This window comes from Ips typographus, linkage group LG6 (assembly GCF_016097725.1).
Source record: "Ips typographus isolate SLU linkage group LG6, UJ_Ityp_2.0, whole genome shotgun sequence".
Classification (NCBI taxonomy): domain Eukaryota; kingdom Metazoa; phylum Arthropoda; class Insecta; order Coleoptera; family Curculionidae; genus Ips; species Ips typographus.
Genome location: NC_138427.1, coordinates 3,970,826 through 3,987,595, shown reverse-complemented (window position 1 = coordinate 3,987,595; position 16,770 = coordinate 3,970,826). Strand labels below are relative to the sequence as shown.

At 33.8% G+C, this 16,770-nt stretch overlaps 2 protein-coding genes across 2 annotated transcripts; one reads left to right on the top strand and one right to left on the bottom strand.

The window, feature by feature from the left end:
* The first annotated feature begins 8,913 nt into the window (after positions 1-8,913).
* Positions 8,914-10,964, top strand: LOC145731205 (uncharacterized). The gene is made up of 6 exons (XM_081982871.1): positions 8,914-9,725; positions 9,785-10,130; positions 10,179-10,278; positions 10,334-10,447; positions 10,503-10,658; positions 10,723-10,964. Exons 1-6 carry the CDS (start codon positions 9,272-9,274, stop codon positions 10,771-10,773), a joined length of 1,221 nt encoding a protein of 406 aa, XP_081838997.1. The 5' UTR covers positions 8,914-9,271; the 3' UTR covers positions 10,774-10,964.
* Positions 10,965-11,955: 991 nt separating this feature from the next.
* Positions 11,956-13,343, bottom strand: LOC145731201 (uncharacterized). The gene is made up of 2 exons (XM_081982867.1): positions 12,512-13,343; positions 11,956-12,455 (listed from the first exon to the last, which is right to left on the bottom strand). Exons 1-2 carry the CDS (start codon positions 13,295-13,297, stop codon positions 12,006-12,008), a joined length of 1,236 nt encoding a protein of 411 aa, XP_081838993.1. The 5' UTR covers positions 13,298-13,343; the 3' UTR covers positions 11,956-12,005.
* Positions 13,344-16,770: the final 3,427 nt, after the last annotated feature.

The following is a 16,770-nucleotide window of genomic DNA, read 5'->3' as shown; positions in this document are numbered from 1 at the left end:
TTTGTTTCATATTTCCTTTTGTGCTCAACTTTAAAAACGACACTTTAAAAAATGAAATCAAAAAAGTATTTAATAACATTTTCACGCATTTTTTATAAATCTGCACCGTTCTGTTGTAAGATGGCAATAAGGGAGCACCCAAAAGTTACCCTCGCGTTGTTTAAATTAAATTGGACGCGTTGAATGTTTAAATGATAAATTCGTACGATATGAGAGTCTCCAACAGTCGCTCCCAACATATAAACCTATTCAGTGGTATCCAGATAATGTGTGCGGCTGGAACTAATGACCGGAGAGTCCGGTGATTTATCCGGGCCACAGATTCCGATATCTGTGTTTATAACCGGCTCGTTGCTACATTTTGATATATACGAGGGACTTATTAGTTCTAATTCCATTCAAACTCCATTACTCGCCCAACCCGTGCATAATTTATGCCGTGGCCAATCTAGCGACCTTCTTTGTATTGCTTTGGGATCGTCTTTGATTTATTAGTTTCATCGATTGTTATTATTCGATTAAGACTGTTATCCTTCATTGCTAAACTGGTATTGAACGCTAATTAAAGTTTAAGGAATTCAAATTAATAATTAGTGTAACATTTGGAAATAAGTTTACTCAACGAGAATATACCATAACAAACATGCACGTAGATATGCCTGGAAACACTTACTCCATTTTTTTTACTAGAGGTTATAGGTTTTTCCAATCAAACCAATCAAATTCAGAGAACCTTTCTAGTTCCACCATTAAAAGTCGTTTTATACTTATAACTAACACATATTAACACAAGCTTAATGCAAATAAGAATATGGTTAAAAAGTCCCTTAAACCACCTTAACGCCAATTACATTCCACGTTCAATTCACCATTCACTATCATATATCAACAACCCCCGCCCTTGCCGCAATAATTCTGTCGGAAAATCCACCACACTGATGATTCCAGAAACCATACATTTCATATTCAGGAATTGCCGTGCCGGAATTCCAAATAGACATGTTATGAAAATGTGGTCGGTTCTACATAACCTTGTCTCGAATTTGCGTTGGACCCTCGCTGACAGAGAAGATGCCTGTAACTAATTAACTAATTAATAACATTTTCATGCTTGTTCTGTAGTTCACGTTAAAATCTTCAATCACATGGTACAATCACGCACTCTTCAGTTGACATCTTAAAGAAACTCTCTTAAATAATTAAATTTTATACGATAGCTTCCAAGGGTAAAAGTATGTTCACGTACAAGCTTTTAGTAGGTATTATTTTTATTAAGCAGACCTGTTAGTTTGAGAGGAAAGTTACAATTAGGAAAAACATTGTGTATGAATGTTGTGGTATCGAGAGACTGGTAAAAGTGAATGAATAATTTCTCTAAAATGTAGAACAAATATGAACTCATAACTGTGATAGTTTGGAACATTGAATTGAAGCAACAATGAGCAAGTGGAACGTGACAATAGGGCATCCGAAAAGGAAGTGGAAACGGCCATGTTATCAGCGCATAAGTACGGCAGTTGCGGCTTTCTAAATATAAACAGGCAATTGTCTGAAATGAAGCAATCAGTGGTTTAGTAGACGATAAGAGCACCGCGTAACGATCGCCGAGGGAAACATTAACAGACTTCTCGTCAGATTACTCTCGCATCTCGTGACGCTGGAGGCGCTACTCCTGTTTGTAAAACGCAGGGAATCACGAAAGCCGAAATATGACTTTCGGAATGAATATATTACTTTTCCTGCTTTGTTTCCTTATCATGTCCTATCAAAAGCAGAAGGGTGCGGTGGTGCAGGTAACATAACAAAACCGCTCCCATAACTTGCTTTATGGTCCGGAGCTGACAACGACGAGGTTTTCGTAATTACTGCTGAGGTTCTCCTCGTTGTTAACATTAATAGAATGACCAGCCGTTTACGTTAACGTCATATAAATCCAAACTGCAATTTAATCCAAACAGGGTTTCACGTAAGAGATAACAATTTATCCAATTTAGGGACTCTTTACGTTTCCTTAAATCCTCTGTTGGGGAAGCGTACAAATCAAGTTTTGTTTTTTACGTTGTTAGAGTAGTAGACTTTCAGCTCTTGCTTATTTATGTGATTTAAATGTTTGACCTATGACATATCAATATCATATCATTGACTTGACAAAAAGTTGTTTCAAAAATAAAAACTTGATATACAAATTTTCCTCAGAAAACATATTGAAAAAAGCTATTGGAAAAGCTGGTGTTTAATCACTGTTAAATTTTAGCAGCTAGGAATTTAAAATTCAAGTAACTCTAATATAAGAAGTTCTAGGAAGAAATGGAAGTTTTGACAGTTGTCATGTGTCTGACAGTTGACACTAAGACGTCAAAGTCGACTTGACCTCTGGTTTAAATAAAAATACCACTAGGACTAATATTAAGGAACGGTTCTCTCAAAAACATCAAAATGTTAACAAATATACACTAACTTAGGTTACCTAAGGGTTAAAGTTAATTTGGTGCATATGACTTACAGTAAAAACATTGAAACTACGGGTATTTTTGGAAACTGCTAGGGCCAATTGCACCATTAAGTTAACTTGCCCAAACTAGGGTCACCTGGGTCTGCCAGATCATGCGTCGTCTTTCTGAACCTCTTCTGCCTTGGATTTTGGCTTACATAATATTCTGCCAGATACAATATTTTTTTCTTCTCATAACGTGTCCAACATACTCCAGCTTGCGTTTCTTGATGGTAAACATGACTTCCGGTTGATTCCGGAGACAGGCAAGCACCTCGGTGTTCCAGGCTCATGATATTCGTAGCAGGAGACAATAGCACCAAACCTCAAAAGCGTTTTGATTACACGTTGCACACATAGCCTTTGTTAAAGTTCATCCTTCCATTCAATAGTACAGAATAGTAAAGAACTTTCTTCATGTTGCAAATCATGCTCGGTATATCGGCCCTTCTTTCCTCCTTGTTATCCCACTCACTGCTCAACAAGCACCTCAGATATCTGAAGCTGGAGGTTGGCTGTACGCAGGTTTGCTAGAAGCTCCTCATTATATTTGGTCTTGCTGATATTTAACTTGAGTCCTCTTTCTTTGCATTTGGTTACCATGCTATCCAACAACGCCTGAACAACAACTAATTTATTAATTCTCCACTGACAGGACTAAGTTGATATTCTAGAGGATGTTGATAAGCTTTTCATGGTCATCACACCACTTAGGATGGAAACTGCTAAAGCCATTTCCACCATTAAGTTAACTTGTCCTAACTAGGGTCACCTGAGGGATTAAAGTTAATTTAAATTGGTGCCAATGACTCTTAGAGTAATATAATAACGCATGTAGTCTCAAAAACATAGAGACTGAGTATTTGATCTAATATTCCAATGAGCTTCTAATCTGCTAGGGCCACTTACTCTACTGAAAATTAACTTGCCCCAACTAGGGTTGTTTAGGGATTAAAGTTAATTTAAATTAGTGAAAATAACTCACAGTACTCTCAAAAACACTTAAATTGCCGGGATATTTTGAATCGAATTCCACTTAGCTTGGGGACTGTTAGCATTCCCAAAGTAAAATCCAATCTTGCAAAACATTTGGAAATATAAAAACGTTTTTAAAATAATGAAGAATACATTTGCCAGCAAATTCTTCAGACCAATATGAGTTAGATTCTTATTTGATTTGATATTTAAATCTGTAACAACCAATGTCAACAATCTATCAATGAAAATCTTCTTAACCTTGTATATTATACAGCTGCTTAAAGTGCTGATAATTAGAAGTAAGACAATAAAGAAAGCCACTTAAAATACGTATTTCTCAAAACGATGTAAATATCTCACGTAAACGCAGTTAGCCGAATAACGGAGATATTTAAAAAAGAATCTTAAAGTCGTTAAGGAGATGAGCCGACGGCAAATTGGGCGGAAAATATGTGCCAAGTTCTTTATTCCCTACGACAACGGTTTGTAGATAATCTTTTTAAATTTACAGGGAGGGGTTTGTATTGTTCACTCCCTTGAAACAACCTATAAATTAAACTTTATTCTAACCTTTATTTTATCAAAAGAATAAATATAATTTGATAACTAGTTAGCTTTTTGTGACTCATTCTGAATTAAAAAAGGATTGATAATCAGCAATGAAAGACGGTCCTGTGAAGGAAACGAAAAAACTCGTCTAATCTGAGATTATTCGCTTTGCCCCTTCTTTCTAGAATTAATCTTGAAAAATTTACTTTAAGTGGATTTTGATAAGTGGCAATTTAAATTTCCCTAAACGCCCATTAGGGGTCTCTTTAAGGAGATTCTTTACCTTGGAGTTGAATGAAAAATGTGGGAAAGCGTTATCTTGATATTTACAATAATTGTAATTAAACCTTTTTTACAGTTAATTACAAAGATGTTGTTTCACATTCAAACCTAAAAACATCCTATAAGGTGAACACCTTAGGCTGTGCAACTAATGAGTGGTACTTTCTTTCCTTTATCATACGCAGCGTTTTGCCTTAGGTTATTTACTTTAAATTAGCTTTAGCAAATAGATCATAAATGCACGTTTGCATAGGTGTTGATTTTTCGTTACAGTGAAGAATATGCTATAATTTAAGGTAAACTACGCTGTTCCAGTGTAACTTTTTAGGTCACGATTAGAGATGGCCCAAGAAAATTTTCTCTACGAAGAATTTACGAAAAATTATAAATTTATTTGTTAATTATTTTTACTGTAAAACCCACTTTTAGTGACCATGTCGCATTTTTAGGCACTTTTCTGGAATTCTCATTAAATTTCCTATTCAATAAACTAAATTAGAAACTAACTCAGAATTCTCCTAAAACTATTTAAATTTCTGAGAATTGTCAATCTCTAGTCATGATGCACCATGATACAAAAGCTTTAATATCCACAGAGGTTTTTGTTACACAAATTATTTCCTTTCTAATGCTTCTTTAAAAGTTTCAGATCATTTAACCCGATCAACCTCCCTTTTGTATCAAACTATTAAGTCCAAGACTTGAACTAACTCAAAGTAATAATGCTGAAGCCGCAATGTCCCAACTTAACCATAAACGGATTAACTCAAGTAGTAAATCTTTGTTTGCAGATCTTAGGCAACACTCCGCTTGTAAAAGTAACTTTGTGCTCATAAAAACATCAAACTCTCGTTTAGATCGTCGGGTTTGAAGGGGAACAGAAAGAAACTTACGTAGGTATGTCGAGGAAAAACGCGGACGTTTTAATGAAACGGTTTTGATAAGAAGCTGAATTTGTTTTGCTGGCCCCTTTCTCTTAATTACCGAGTGTTTACCCGTTTTAAAAACGTAAAAAAGTTGAGCCTCATTAGGCGTTTCGCAATTTTCTAATACAAATATAACAATAAAAGTGAAATAACATCGTTATTGACTAACAGAGAAACAAACAAACGAGTCTCGGCTAATGTTTTTACGATCCGAAACGCATTAATGCAAAACATTAGAAAGCGCAAGAAACTAATAAAACAGTTCCGAATCGGTCTCCCACCGATTTAATGGAACAACTGAAGTGAATCTGCGAACGTAAACTTTTGAAATTAAAGTCATAAACATAATTTTATAACGACTATATTAACAATAACGTGAAATTTGGAAAGTTCCTATGGGAAACGACTTGCTTAAGACAATTGTTTTTTATTTTTTTTTATGAGAACCGAAAGTTTTAAGTTAAGCTGTAGAAGAATGTTATATAACTCCTTCTCTTAATCGCTTTATAGAAAATGTAAATTTGGTTGAGTACTTACAATAATTTTCTGCTGATATTACTCCCCATTAATGATCATTTTCGAATTAAGGGAGAAATTTAACTGAATCGCAAAACAGTAAATGCTTTCCGAATATGCGGCGAATACGTGGACGTTTTGATCATAATTGCTATTATCCCATAAAGGGTTATTTAATCTATGAAATATCCAACACTTTAGTGTAATGTTTTATCACCATCAGGTATTAATACATTAATTCCTCTTCATCAATTTTCATCCTGCGTATAGTTAATTAAACAGTATTATCTCACAATTACTACTTGAATTAGTATTATAGAAAATCAAAAGTGAATGATTAAACCGCCGTTATTATTCGAACTTGTGATTAGTAACGGTCATTTGGCCATCCACGATGACCAAATTAAGCAATGTTAACAGAGCAAACACATGTTTCCCAATTAGTGTCCTAATGTTTGTCAATTAGAGCCATGCGTCTGGACCTTGCATGTCGTAGAAGCCGTATTATGGGAAGTAATGATATATAAATATCAAATCGTCCTCTGTTTATAGTTGAAATCTGTTTGCTATTTAGATTTGTTGTTATAATTTTTGGAAACGTCAAACTGTTTAAATTAGAGATAAAAATTGCTGATTTTTATAAAGTGTTGCATTTTTTGTTAAGACTATACCCAGAGTTATAGTCCCGTATCAGTAAGACTTAAGAATTAAGACATCAATGTCTTAAGTAACTAAGAAACAAGGTTAATTAGTTCTTCTTTAAAATGTGTTTGATACTGAGTGACTATAGTTGGCCCAGAGACAATTCAGAAGGTTCAAAACGCGATTAGTAAATAAAATATGGACAATTAAGGTCAATTACCACACATGTCATAAAGCGGTAACAATTAAGCTGAAAAACAGTTAATGGCGGTTTCTAAATCATCACAAAACTTATCACCTGGAAACTGTTTTCAACGAAAATCACGTTAGTTCTGAAGAAATCAGGATCAGAGTGAAAAAAGTAAAAGCCACATTTACTAAAATGAAGAAGGTGCAAACGAAAACTAAGACTTTAAAAATCGCTTTAAGAGATACGTGCTATCGGTTCTTTTCCACGGAATGAATAGATACAAACGGACGAAAAAATATCGTAGACAGAGAGAGTGAAAAATGTGGAGGTTTTGCGGAGGATGCAGGAAGAACCAATTGACACTTACTATTAAGAAATTCGCTATTTTTAGCGATGGCAAATCACCGCTACTGCTATGCAGAAAGAGGAAGCGTAGCCCGCCAATCAATCGAGTATAAATTGAGAGACGGTTGGAGACTCCGCCTCATAACACCATGATGCAGTCGTCCCGAATTCTGCAACCCGCACCGGGTTCGTAAATGAATTAAATAGTAAACCATTTCTTAAATTATAATATATCGCGAGTGCCAAACCCTCCAGTTTTATTATTGTAATATTTTGTGCATGTAACAGGTGTTGTTTAAAGTGCTACTTTGGGAATTATGTTGATGATTTTACTCTGATTGAGAGATTGAAACTGAAGTACATTGAGTTATTAACAACTGGTTTTTGCCAGAACTTCATACTCCAGTCTAGAAGGACAGAAGACCATCAAACATTTACCATAGATACTGAAGACAGTAAATCAATTTTTTTTAAGAATTAAGTATTTTCTTTTTAATGAAATTCAATGAATTAACTTTTAAGACGGTGGAATAGTGGATAAATTTCTGTGGAACATCTTGGCGAGTTTTCCGCTCGTTTTCACACGCTCGACTGGCGGCATCGGGAGTAATTAGTCGCATTTCGACCGGACCCGTACTATTAATAGTGGCCCGGAGCGGACAGACTTTCTGCCGAAAGCGCCACGATAGCCTATCTGCATCACGCAGACCCCTAATGGAATAGCAATGAAATTAGTAAAATAATGTCCTTAGTTTAATTGCTAAACGGAAACTCCTCGGTCCGGTCAGCCAGGAAATTAGTTTTGATTAAAAGGGCACCATCGAATAAGTTGGTGCATCACATGTTGGATAAGAATTTGTTCTGTTGAGATGCAAAATCAAGGAATTACTCACTGGTTCACATATCAAGCCAGACTTAACTACATTATTTATGTTTTTAGTGAATACTTACCTAATTCTAAGAAACACGCACACTGTATTTGTTTATAGCCAAGATCTTTCTTAGCAAACAAAGTAAAGCTCAACAACTACATTTTCAAAACTCGAATGTGAAACCTGTCAGCAAAAAATTAAAATATCTGTAATAAACGAAGGTGAAACAATTGTTGAGGACAGAAATGAATTGCAAAAAATGTTTGGATGAGACCAGATAATATACTCCTTACAAACGAAAAACACAAACATAAAAATAGATATAAACAAAAAGATAATTAAGGAAAAAACAAATAGACTACATGATTAAGGAGTAAAGATGTCAAGATATAGAAGAGAGAAGGAAACCTGCACAAGAAACTGAAAGAGATTACTGGCAATATACGAAAAAGAATACCACTGGTAATAAGAGTTTCAAATGGAGAACTTCAGTTAACTGAAGAAGACAAAATACCAAAATGGGAAGAATATAAAAATGACTTATTTGCAGATTTATTGATTGCTAAAGTCTTGATCTGATCTGCTTTGCAAATCAATATCAAACTATGACTTATAACTATACAACATTTTTTTGTATTTGTACATTTTAATGCAGGTATTTAACTATAGTATAACTAAACAGCCCGACTGTACCCTTCTTCAATACAGTCACAAGGGATGTAAATAATTTGCGTTTCGCAACAAACAGCGGCTTACACTTTACATCCGGCTGGGCAATATTTTAATAAATATGGATAGGGACAGTTGGGATTCGTACTTTTGCATTATTAACTCCGGGGATGATGTGTAACACTGTTAGCGTTATAAATCATCAATTTGTAATTCAAACATTTTAGGAAATATTGCTAAAGTTAAACAATACTTTTTGTTTTTTTCGACTAATCACAAACTTACCAACAGTGCTGTCATTAACAGTGCTGATCTTAACATCAAAGTTAATAATAGTTATTTTAGGTGTATTGTTATACATATGTACTAAGTGTCAGGGGTAAGATTATGCAAATGAGAGAGCATTTATATTCAAACTATATTACAAGAAAAACTGAAATTATTAAGAAAAATTTTAATTTCATACTATTCTTCCAATAAAACATAACTTTCTTACAAGGTTATTTCGTACATCTATTCTTGTGTACAGATAAAGTTTTAATTGATGAGGATAGCAAACAAATTTATTTTTCAAATACTTAGGTAATATACGAGAAAGCTACTTGTTATTAATTACAAGGAACGCTTTAGATTAAGAATTTATTTAAGAAAATTAATTACAAGACTAAATAACAGCGGCTACTATTACGATATCATAATTACCGTTTGGCACATTTTCTCGATTAGGTTTCATGGGAACTGTAGTACAATTTCGACATTGATACTTAGCATTATTACTCTGTAAAAACCCTAGTAAAATAACTGTTAAAACATGCCAGTCTCTGCTAACGAAAAACTGATTGTTTGGAGCAAAACTCTGATGATTGTTGCCGGATGTTGGAATCAACCAATAAGTAAAAACCCAATAATCACCAAACTGTTCTTTCTATACTCGCTAGGGATGAGGATTTGCTGCATTTTGTTTTGGGTATTTCTATTCCTAGAGATGCTAAGGCTGATCATTTGTGGATATGAATGGGAAATCATTATCCCAACCCTCAGTGTTGTTTTTACAGACAGTAAAGTTATGGCAAAAATGATAATCTACATGAAAAACAATATTTTGGATATTATTCCTGACATGACTAAAAAGGAGAAAGAAGTTTGGGCATCTGATTGTAAAGAAATAAAAACTGTGTACCTAAATAAGATTAAATTTCTTCGAATTGCCACTGTTGCTGTGGCTACGACTAACTTTTTAACCATATTTTTGCTAGAGCTCATTGGTACTATACAAAAATTGGTTTATTTTTTAATTAAGCTAGTTATTATTATCTTTTTTTAGGTGTTTTTGCTACTCTTCAAGTCAGGGATTACAATAAGTTTCACAACGGAACCACAGAAGTTCATTTTATGTATCAAGTGCTGTTGCCTTTAGATAAAATCAACCATATACACTGGTTTTTTTCAACCCAAGTCATTTGGGCTTGGATTGGATACATCTTCAGTGTGGTGACACAAATAATCTATTTCACAATTCTTTGTTATGCCGCAGTTCATCTACAAATCCTACAAATTCGATTTAAAAATTTTGTTGAACCTAATTTTAACTTTTCTGCTAGCTTCGAAGCTTTGGAGAAAAAAACTGAAGTTCTTATAGGGCTAATTCAAGAACATCAACAAATTATAAAGTAAGTCAGCTACTGTTTTTGACAACTGTTTTAGTAAAAAAAATTCAGGTTTATAGAAACTTTCAATCAAAATTCAAGGTATATTACTATGATGGAGTTTGTGATGAGTTCATTTGATATGGCAATGGTGGTGGTCCCTCTTTTGAAGGTGTAAAAGTACAATTTGTGTTTTCATTCAAAAAATCTTCTTTATTTGTCAACAGGTTGATGGGAGACCTCAAGATTTGTCTCAAATGATTTTTTGGGCATTTTATTTTACTGTTTTAATGACACAGTTATTTCTAATTGGTTGGACATGCAACGAAATTAAAATTCAGGTACGTACTACTATTTCTACTGTGTTAATTGACAATTAACTGATTCGAAATTTAGAGTGGAGCAATCGGAAACGCATTATTTCAAAGTAACTGGTACCTGCTGAACCATGAGACACAAAAACTAGTTCAAATGGTAATACTGAGAACAAGAAGAGATCTGACAATGTCTATTGGTTTCTTTGGGGCTATGACGACAGATTCGGTTATATTGGTATGTTTTTAGTCACAAGTTAGATTTAGAGTATTAGGAAAAAAGGAAAAAATATATTTTGTAGGTTCTGAAGGGTGCTTATTCTTATATTAACCTGATGAATCCCAGAAATTAGTTTTATTCCTGACATTAAAGCAACAGCAAATTATTTATCGACATAGTTATAAATGTAGAAACAAAGAATATATTATGAGAGCAATTTAATTATTTGTATTATTTAAATATAAAGCATTGAGCCCTGGAGAACTCAATCACAACAGCCATAGAAGCTAGCACAAACAACAAGGCGTTTTATTCAGAAACGAGGAAAACTCCTGAACTAACTCAATAGGAGAGTCAAGCAGCTCTGCAAGAGCAATGATACATCTGGTGACACACGGAAGTCGTTGATCCGCAGGACTAAAGTGTAGAAACGATACAGGGGGCTGAAACAGACGAAAAAGTCAATACTGCAGTGAAAAACTGCAAACTCCTGATTTTCATCTTCCTGCACCAACAAAGACATGAGTAATTCGTCTCAACCAACTTATAGAACATATCTTTAAAAGGCACCAGTTTTCGACTTAGCCAAATCAATTTGCTGAAATTTTTCTTCCTTCTTCATGTGATGATTACGCCCCAAGGACAGAATCTGACAATATACGCAGATGACACAGCGATTTTTAGATGGTGCAACACATAGAAGATGGAGGAGCTGCACGCAGGCCATTATGTTTAGCAAGAGAAGAAAGCTCAGACTTGAAACCAACATACGAGTCCAAGAAGAAAAAGTATACCGTGGTGTGGATCTAGAAAAGACTGAAGAGAAATGCTTAGTTTTTCAGAAAAGCCACTCGTAAGACAAAGATGACTCTCATTCCTTCATCTCAGAATTAAAATTCCATCACACTTGACAAACGCCCGTTAATGCAATAAATGGTAAATTGGGCTCTAAAAATCGTCAAACAACACTGCCTGTGGTGTTCCAACATATGGAAATGACTTTATTATTTATGGCCATCGTGGAAGCTATAAATGCTAAACTGCCACTCAAATGCCACCAACATCTTTTGACAGTTGGCTACTAGGACATCCAAAAATCAACTAGGCGTCGAACTGACGAAGAAAGAAGATACGACATGATCAGAAGTGTTCCAGAATGTAAACCAAGGACAGGAGACGTCAACGAACTCTGGGAACTTTCCGAAAGAGAAGATTTGCCCAAATATAGACGGCCCGACGTCTTCTTATCGTTAGTGCGTTAATTTCCTTAACTTAGAGGAGAAAAATAAACGGGTTGAGCTTCAAACATACAAACTTTACACAGAAAGTAATGAACATTATATTTTAACTGTACAAAGTTACAATTTAAGCTGTACCCTCAAATGGATTATTTAAAAAATGTTTTACTGCTGCTAAAAGTCGCGAACGTAGGAGTTGGTTGTATTTTCCATTAGTCTGACCACATCGTTCCACAGTTTCGTTCTGATCGATATCCTGAATATCTATTGATTCTTCTTTATCAGTCAATACAAATTTGAGCACAGACGTTCCCATAATAAATCCTAAGATTGAATAGGTTTTCCATTGTCTCTGAAGTTCTGAGAACGGAAATATTATTTCAGGATCGCAGTTTAGCTCCTTAAGAGATTTTGATAAAGACTGGTAGTATGTTTTTATCAAGTGGTCAAATTGATTTAATTCCACTTCTGAAGAAGTAGAGTAGATGTGGTAAGACAAGTCAATGACTAGAGAAGCAGCCCTTGCTGCTTGAAAGTCTAGGAAAGCTACTGCTTCTGGTTGTGTGCGGTCCAATCCCTAAAAATCATACAAAAACCTAGTAAAGTATTTTTAATAATTTGACTTATGCTTACATTATACTTAAACATGTAATTGTTATTCCAACAATCACCATGAATAATGGTGCAGTTTTCTTCTCTCACTTCTAAAATCTTGGAAAATGTCCGTACAAACCCGCTTGGAACCTTTGCTCTTAGTTTAGCAGCCAAGTTTAATTCTCCAGCTTCTTCTAATACAGAAAGCATTGTCTTTTCACCCACATCAAACACAACTGAGAATCCAGTTAAAAAATCTTTTACAATGCATGGTAAGTTGACGACTTTTTCTTGAAACTCCACTGGATTTTTATGTTTATAAGCAAAGCCAAGGGCATGAAATTTACCATAGTTTGTCAGAGTTAGGTTTAAGTGGTTTATGTTTAAAGTTTGGAGTCTATTGTTGAGCTGGTATCCAGCTGCCTTAAGGTTTTCCAGTAACAGAATTTCTTCACCATCACGTAATATAGTCCCATAAACTTTGGGAAAAAACTGATTCAAATATTCAAGCCGATACTCAGACTCTAAACGTTGATACAAAGGCACAATGGTGTCATACACAAATACCTCTCTCTCAAACACCATCCTCAGAGGAAGCTTTTTGCGTAAGCTTTTAGATTGTTTTCCACTTTTCACAACAACATCTAAAACACTTATTCCACCATTTTTGGTATAAAACACTTTAGCAAACGTGATATCTCCAAGATAACCTTCACCTTTTTCTGAAGATCCGGTGATTTTCACTTCACCTGTGTCGTAATTTTGATGGGATAATATTTCTAAAACCCAATTTTTGATTGTGTTTGGGTCTAATACTTCAGACATAATTACTACTGTCGGTTATTCATTTAAATTAACTTACACAATGGTACATAAATGCGTGCATTTACTTATAAATAGTTGTGCTGATATCAAACCAGAGAGCAAATGATTTTTTATTTTCATTTATCTCAAACTAAAACACCAAAGTTCTATTATTATCGTTGGTGCAATGCCAAAACCATATTATGCAAATTGTTAATGAAGATAGGTCAGATATTTGTAATCCCTCAGACAATTTAGATTTTGATGAAATTTTAAGAAATACGTAATGTTATACCATTAGCTCAAAGAGTAATGATTACGAAACTAACAGAATATCATCCTGTCCTATACTGTCTCTAGCACCACATCTGCAAACTCCCTAGCCAGGGGTTGATCTAGAAAAAAGTGTTAGTTTGAATTAGAAGATAATAGACTTAAGAAATTGTAGAGGCATTACTTGTCTAAAACGAAGGACGAAAAACGCTAAGCAAAGTTAGGGCTGCTATGATAGAGAGAAAACGAGAAGAAAAATAACGTACTTCTGGAACTAGACAGTAAAATGTTTAAGATTCTACTCTCTAAAACAAGAAAGCTAGTTAGAGAGAGATGTAGGGTTCCTACTAAAGGCATAGGGACAATCGTTTATGTTAAATTGAGCAAAATAAGGAAGCAAGAATTTTAGTAAGTTTAGTTATTAGAACTTTACTAAAACTGTTGTTCTGAACAATTTTTGCTGCTAAGTTCTCGCAAAATTTTCTCAGTCTGAAAAATTTTAGGAAAGAACAAATACAGTCGCCATTCTCTGTAAGAAGTGTTCAACTATTTTCGTTTTTTAATAATTTAGTTCAATTTTTTAAAATACATGCCATCTTTTAATATCTGACATTGTCTTTGATAACGTCAATACTTTGGTCTTAAATTAAACTAATTACTGTATGTAGAACAAAATGAACCCATATAACATTAAGTACTATAGGATGCTTTTTAAATGCAACTTCCGCTTACCACTTTAGGAAGCGAGTTAAGTTTTAATTACTTGGCGAATTACCCATTGAATGGGCGCCTGTACCCCGACCAAAATTAAGTCATTAACACTTTTCCAATTTGGCCGGTCTCAGGTTCTATAATAACAAACCCACTGCGGTCCAATTAAAATGTGTGCGGCGTAAAAGAGAATTACTTTGACGTAAAATAATTAGCTGGAAGAGAAAAATCGGTGATTATATTTGATCCGGGACGAGAAGGAAGGGTGCAAATTGCCAATCTTGTTAGAAGTTGTTAATTGGCAAGCTTACACTCTATTCAGTCTATTCGTATGCAATGCGGGTCCTCTTTATACTTCTGGGTCGTCAACTCTGTTGTTTGGGTAATGTCTGACTTCTATGATATTGTGTAGGAAACTATTATTTTTACACTTTTGAGTGCGTAACTCCAAACTTTGATATGTCTTTCTTGGTGATTATTATCAAGAGTAGGGAAATAAAATTTATGAGTTAAACGTGGGGATAAATAATAGTAACAAGGACAACGGTCCTAATTGAGTTACTTGGGAATTAAGGCTAATAAGGCCCTCGTATATATCAAAGCGTGTCGTGTCGTAGCAACGTGCTAGCTAAACAGAGAGATACCGGAATCTGTGGCCCGGATAAATCACCGGACTCTCCGGTCATTAGTTGCAGCCGTACACATTATTTGGTTACCTTCTAAATGGGCCGGCATGACTAGGAGGAGAGTGGAAAATGGCCGATATCAAACGGCTTCCAATTGTCTGTTTAATAGAGGAATGATAGACAATGAAAGTCAGGTTTCCATTTACGTTAGACCATAAATGAGGAGATTAATTGGCATTTCGTAACAGTTATTCTAGAGTAGGCACGTGAGTTGCATAAAACATCTTTATATAATCTAAAAAAAGTAAAAACAACGTTCAACATCAATTCTATAACCTTATTCCCTATATTTGCAGTAAGAGGTTACTATCCAAAGCAGTGATAACAAATTAAATCAAATTGTGTTCTCACCAGAAGTAGTATTTTTCAATTTTATAAAAATTGGTAAGATTTTAAACTTGTGTGTTACTTTAAAATTACTTTATTATGTAATGTTTAATCCTGCAAGTCAGAAAAATATTGTGTTACATGCCCATGTAAACGCTGTCAAACAAATCATTCTCTTTTGTACATCTTGTTTGGTAAATTTATCACAAATCTCAGATATTAAATTTAATCATAATTACATACTTGCAGTGATGGTGCACTTTTAATGAAAATATCAAAGTACTTACGTTTTTCTAAGATTTAGATCAAAAAAAATTAACAGTTGCGAAACATGTTTCAAAGTTAGATTAATTAAGCAAGATTGCAACATAGAAACAGATAAATATTGCGCAATCTTAGATTCAAAATTTCAACTCAAACAATATGGTTTTTAAATTATATTATAAAATTACAACGTTATGAATTAATATTGTATCTATATTTTATTAGAAAGCGATTAGGACAATCTAGATTTAATCCTTAAATTTTCGACTAAAACCATTTGTTATAGGTTATGTTAGTAAGACTAATAAACCGTAAACTAAAAATCAAAATTTTCAATGTTTTCTGTCGTTGGGTAGTGGACATTATTGTATCCACGAACCATATAAACATTTTCCAACCTTATGAATCTTCTTCATGGATCTACAAGAAGAATACCGAACCAGGAAAAACAATTTAAAACACATTTTAACAATTTAAACTGGATTTTAGGTCATAATTTCGAAATTGGCGGCATTAAAGACTTTCAGATTGATAAAACTCTACTTGTTTTGTTAGTATTAGCAAAATAGCAAAATAAATAAAAACATACAATTTACAGGAAGTGTGAATAGAAGAACATTCATACCTTCACATTTTGTTAATTATTGCAAAATTTAGACTTATCCTCCACAAAAAATTAAATTTTCTCCAAGTAAATAACTAACGGTTTTCAAAAAAGTTTCACTATTAAGACTATACAGAGTGTCCAGTAATTATTATGTTTTTAGACATTTTCACAGCATATTCTTCTAGTCTTTTTCGGACAAGTGGTCTCCATGAAACATTTCTTAATGCAAAGTAAAAAAAATTAGGATATTTTCTAAAAAAGTAACTTTTTACATTGTTCAATACTTTTATAAAAAATATATATTTTAAAATCTATATAAATTAATCTAAGATTTATAAGAAGAACTGATTGCTCAAAAGTTTTGTTTTAGAAACAACAATTTTTGATTTACGTTCTTCCAACTAAAGTAATAGAACAATTAGCTCATTTATTAACTTAATTTTTTTGTCGACTTCTCGCTAAAATAAATTGTCAATGAATATTGTTGCAACATATTATGTATAGTAATCAGAATTAATTTTATATTGTGATTACAATACGCAATATTTCACAATTAACAAAGTTTTTCAACATAAAAAAATCAGACGGTGGATCTCCGATCTGATTACAGTTATCTCAATATTTTA

What these genes read in the sequence shown, in the direction of transcription:
- LOC145731201 (XM_081982867.1), bottom strand. Translation starts at nt 13,297, where the DNA reads ATGTCTGAAGTATTAGACCCAAACACAATCAAAAATTGGGTTTTAGAA. An exon ending in ATTACATGTTTAAGTATAAT is followed by an intron (nt 12,456 to 12,511) that starts GTAAGCATAAGT and finishes TATGATTTTTAG; the next exon opens with GGATTGGACCGCACACAACC.
- LOC145731205 (XM_081982871.1), top strand. Translation starts at nt 9,272, where the DNA reads ATGCCAGTCTCTGCTAACGAAAAACTGATTGTTTGGAGCAAAACTCTG. An exon ending in GAACATCAACAAATTATAAA is followed by an intron (nt 10,131 to 10,178) that starts GTAAGTCAGCTA and finishes AAAAAAATTCAG; the next exon opens with GTTTATAGAAACTTTCAATC. An exon ending in GCAACGAAATTAAAATTCAG is followed by an intron (nt 10,448 to 10,502) that starts GTACGTACTACT and finishes TTCGAAATTTAG; the next exon opens with AGTGGAGCAATCGGAAACGC.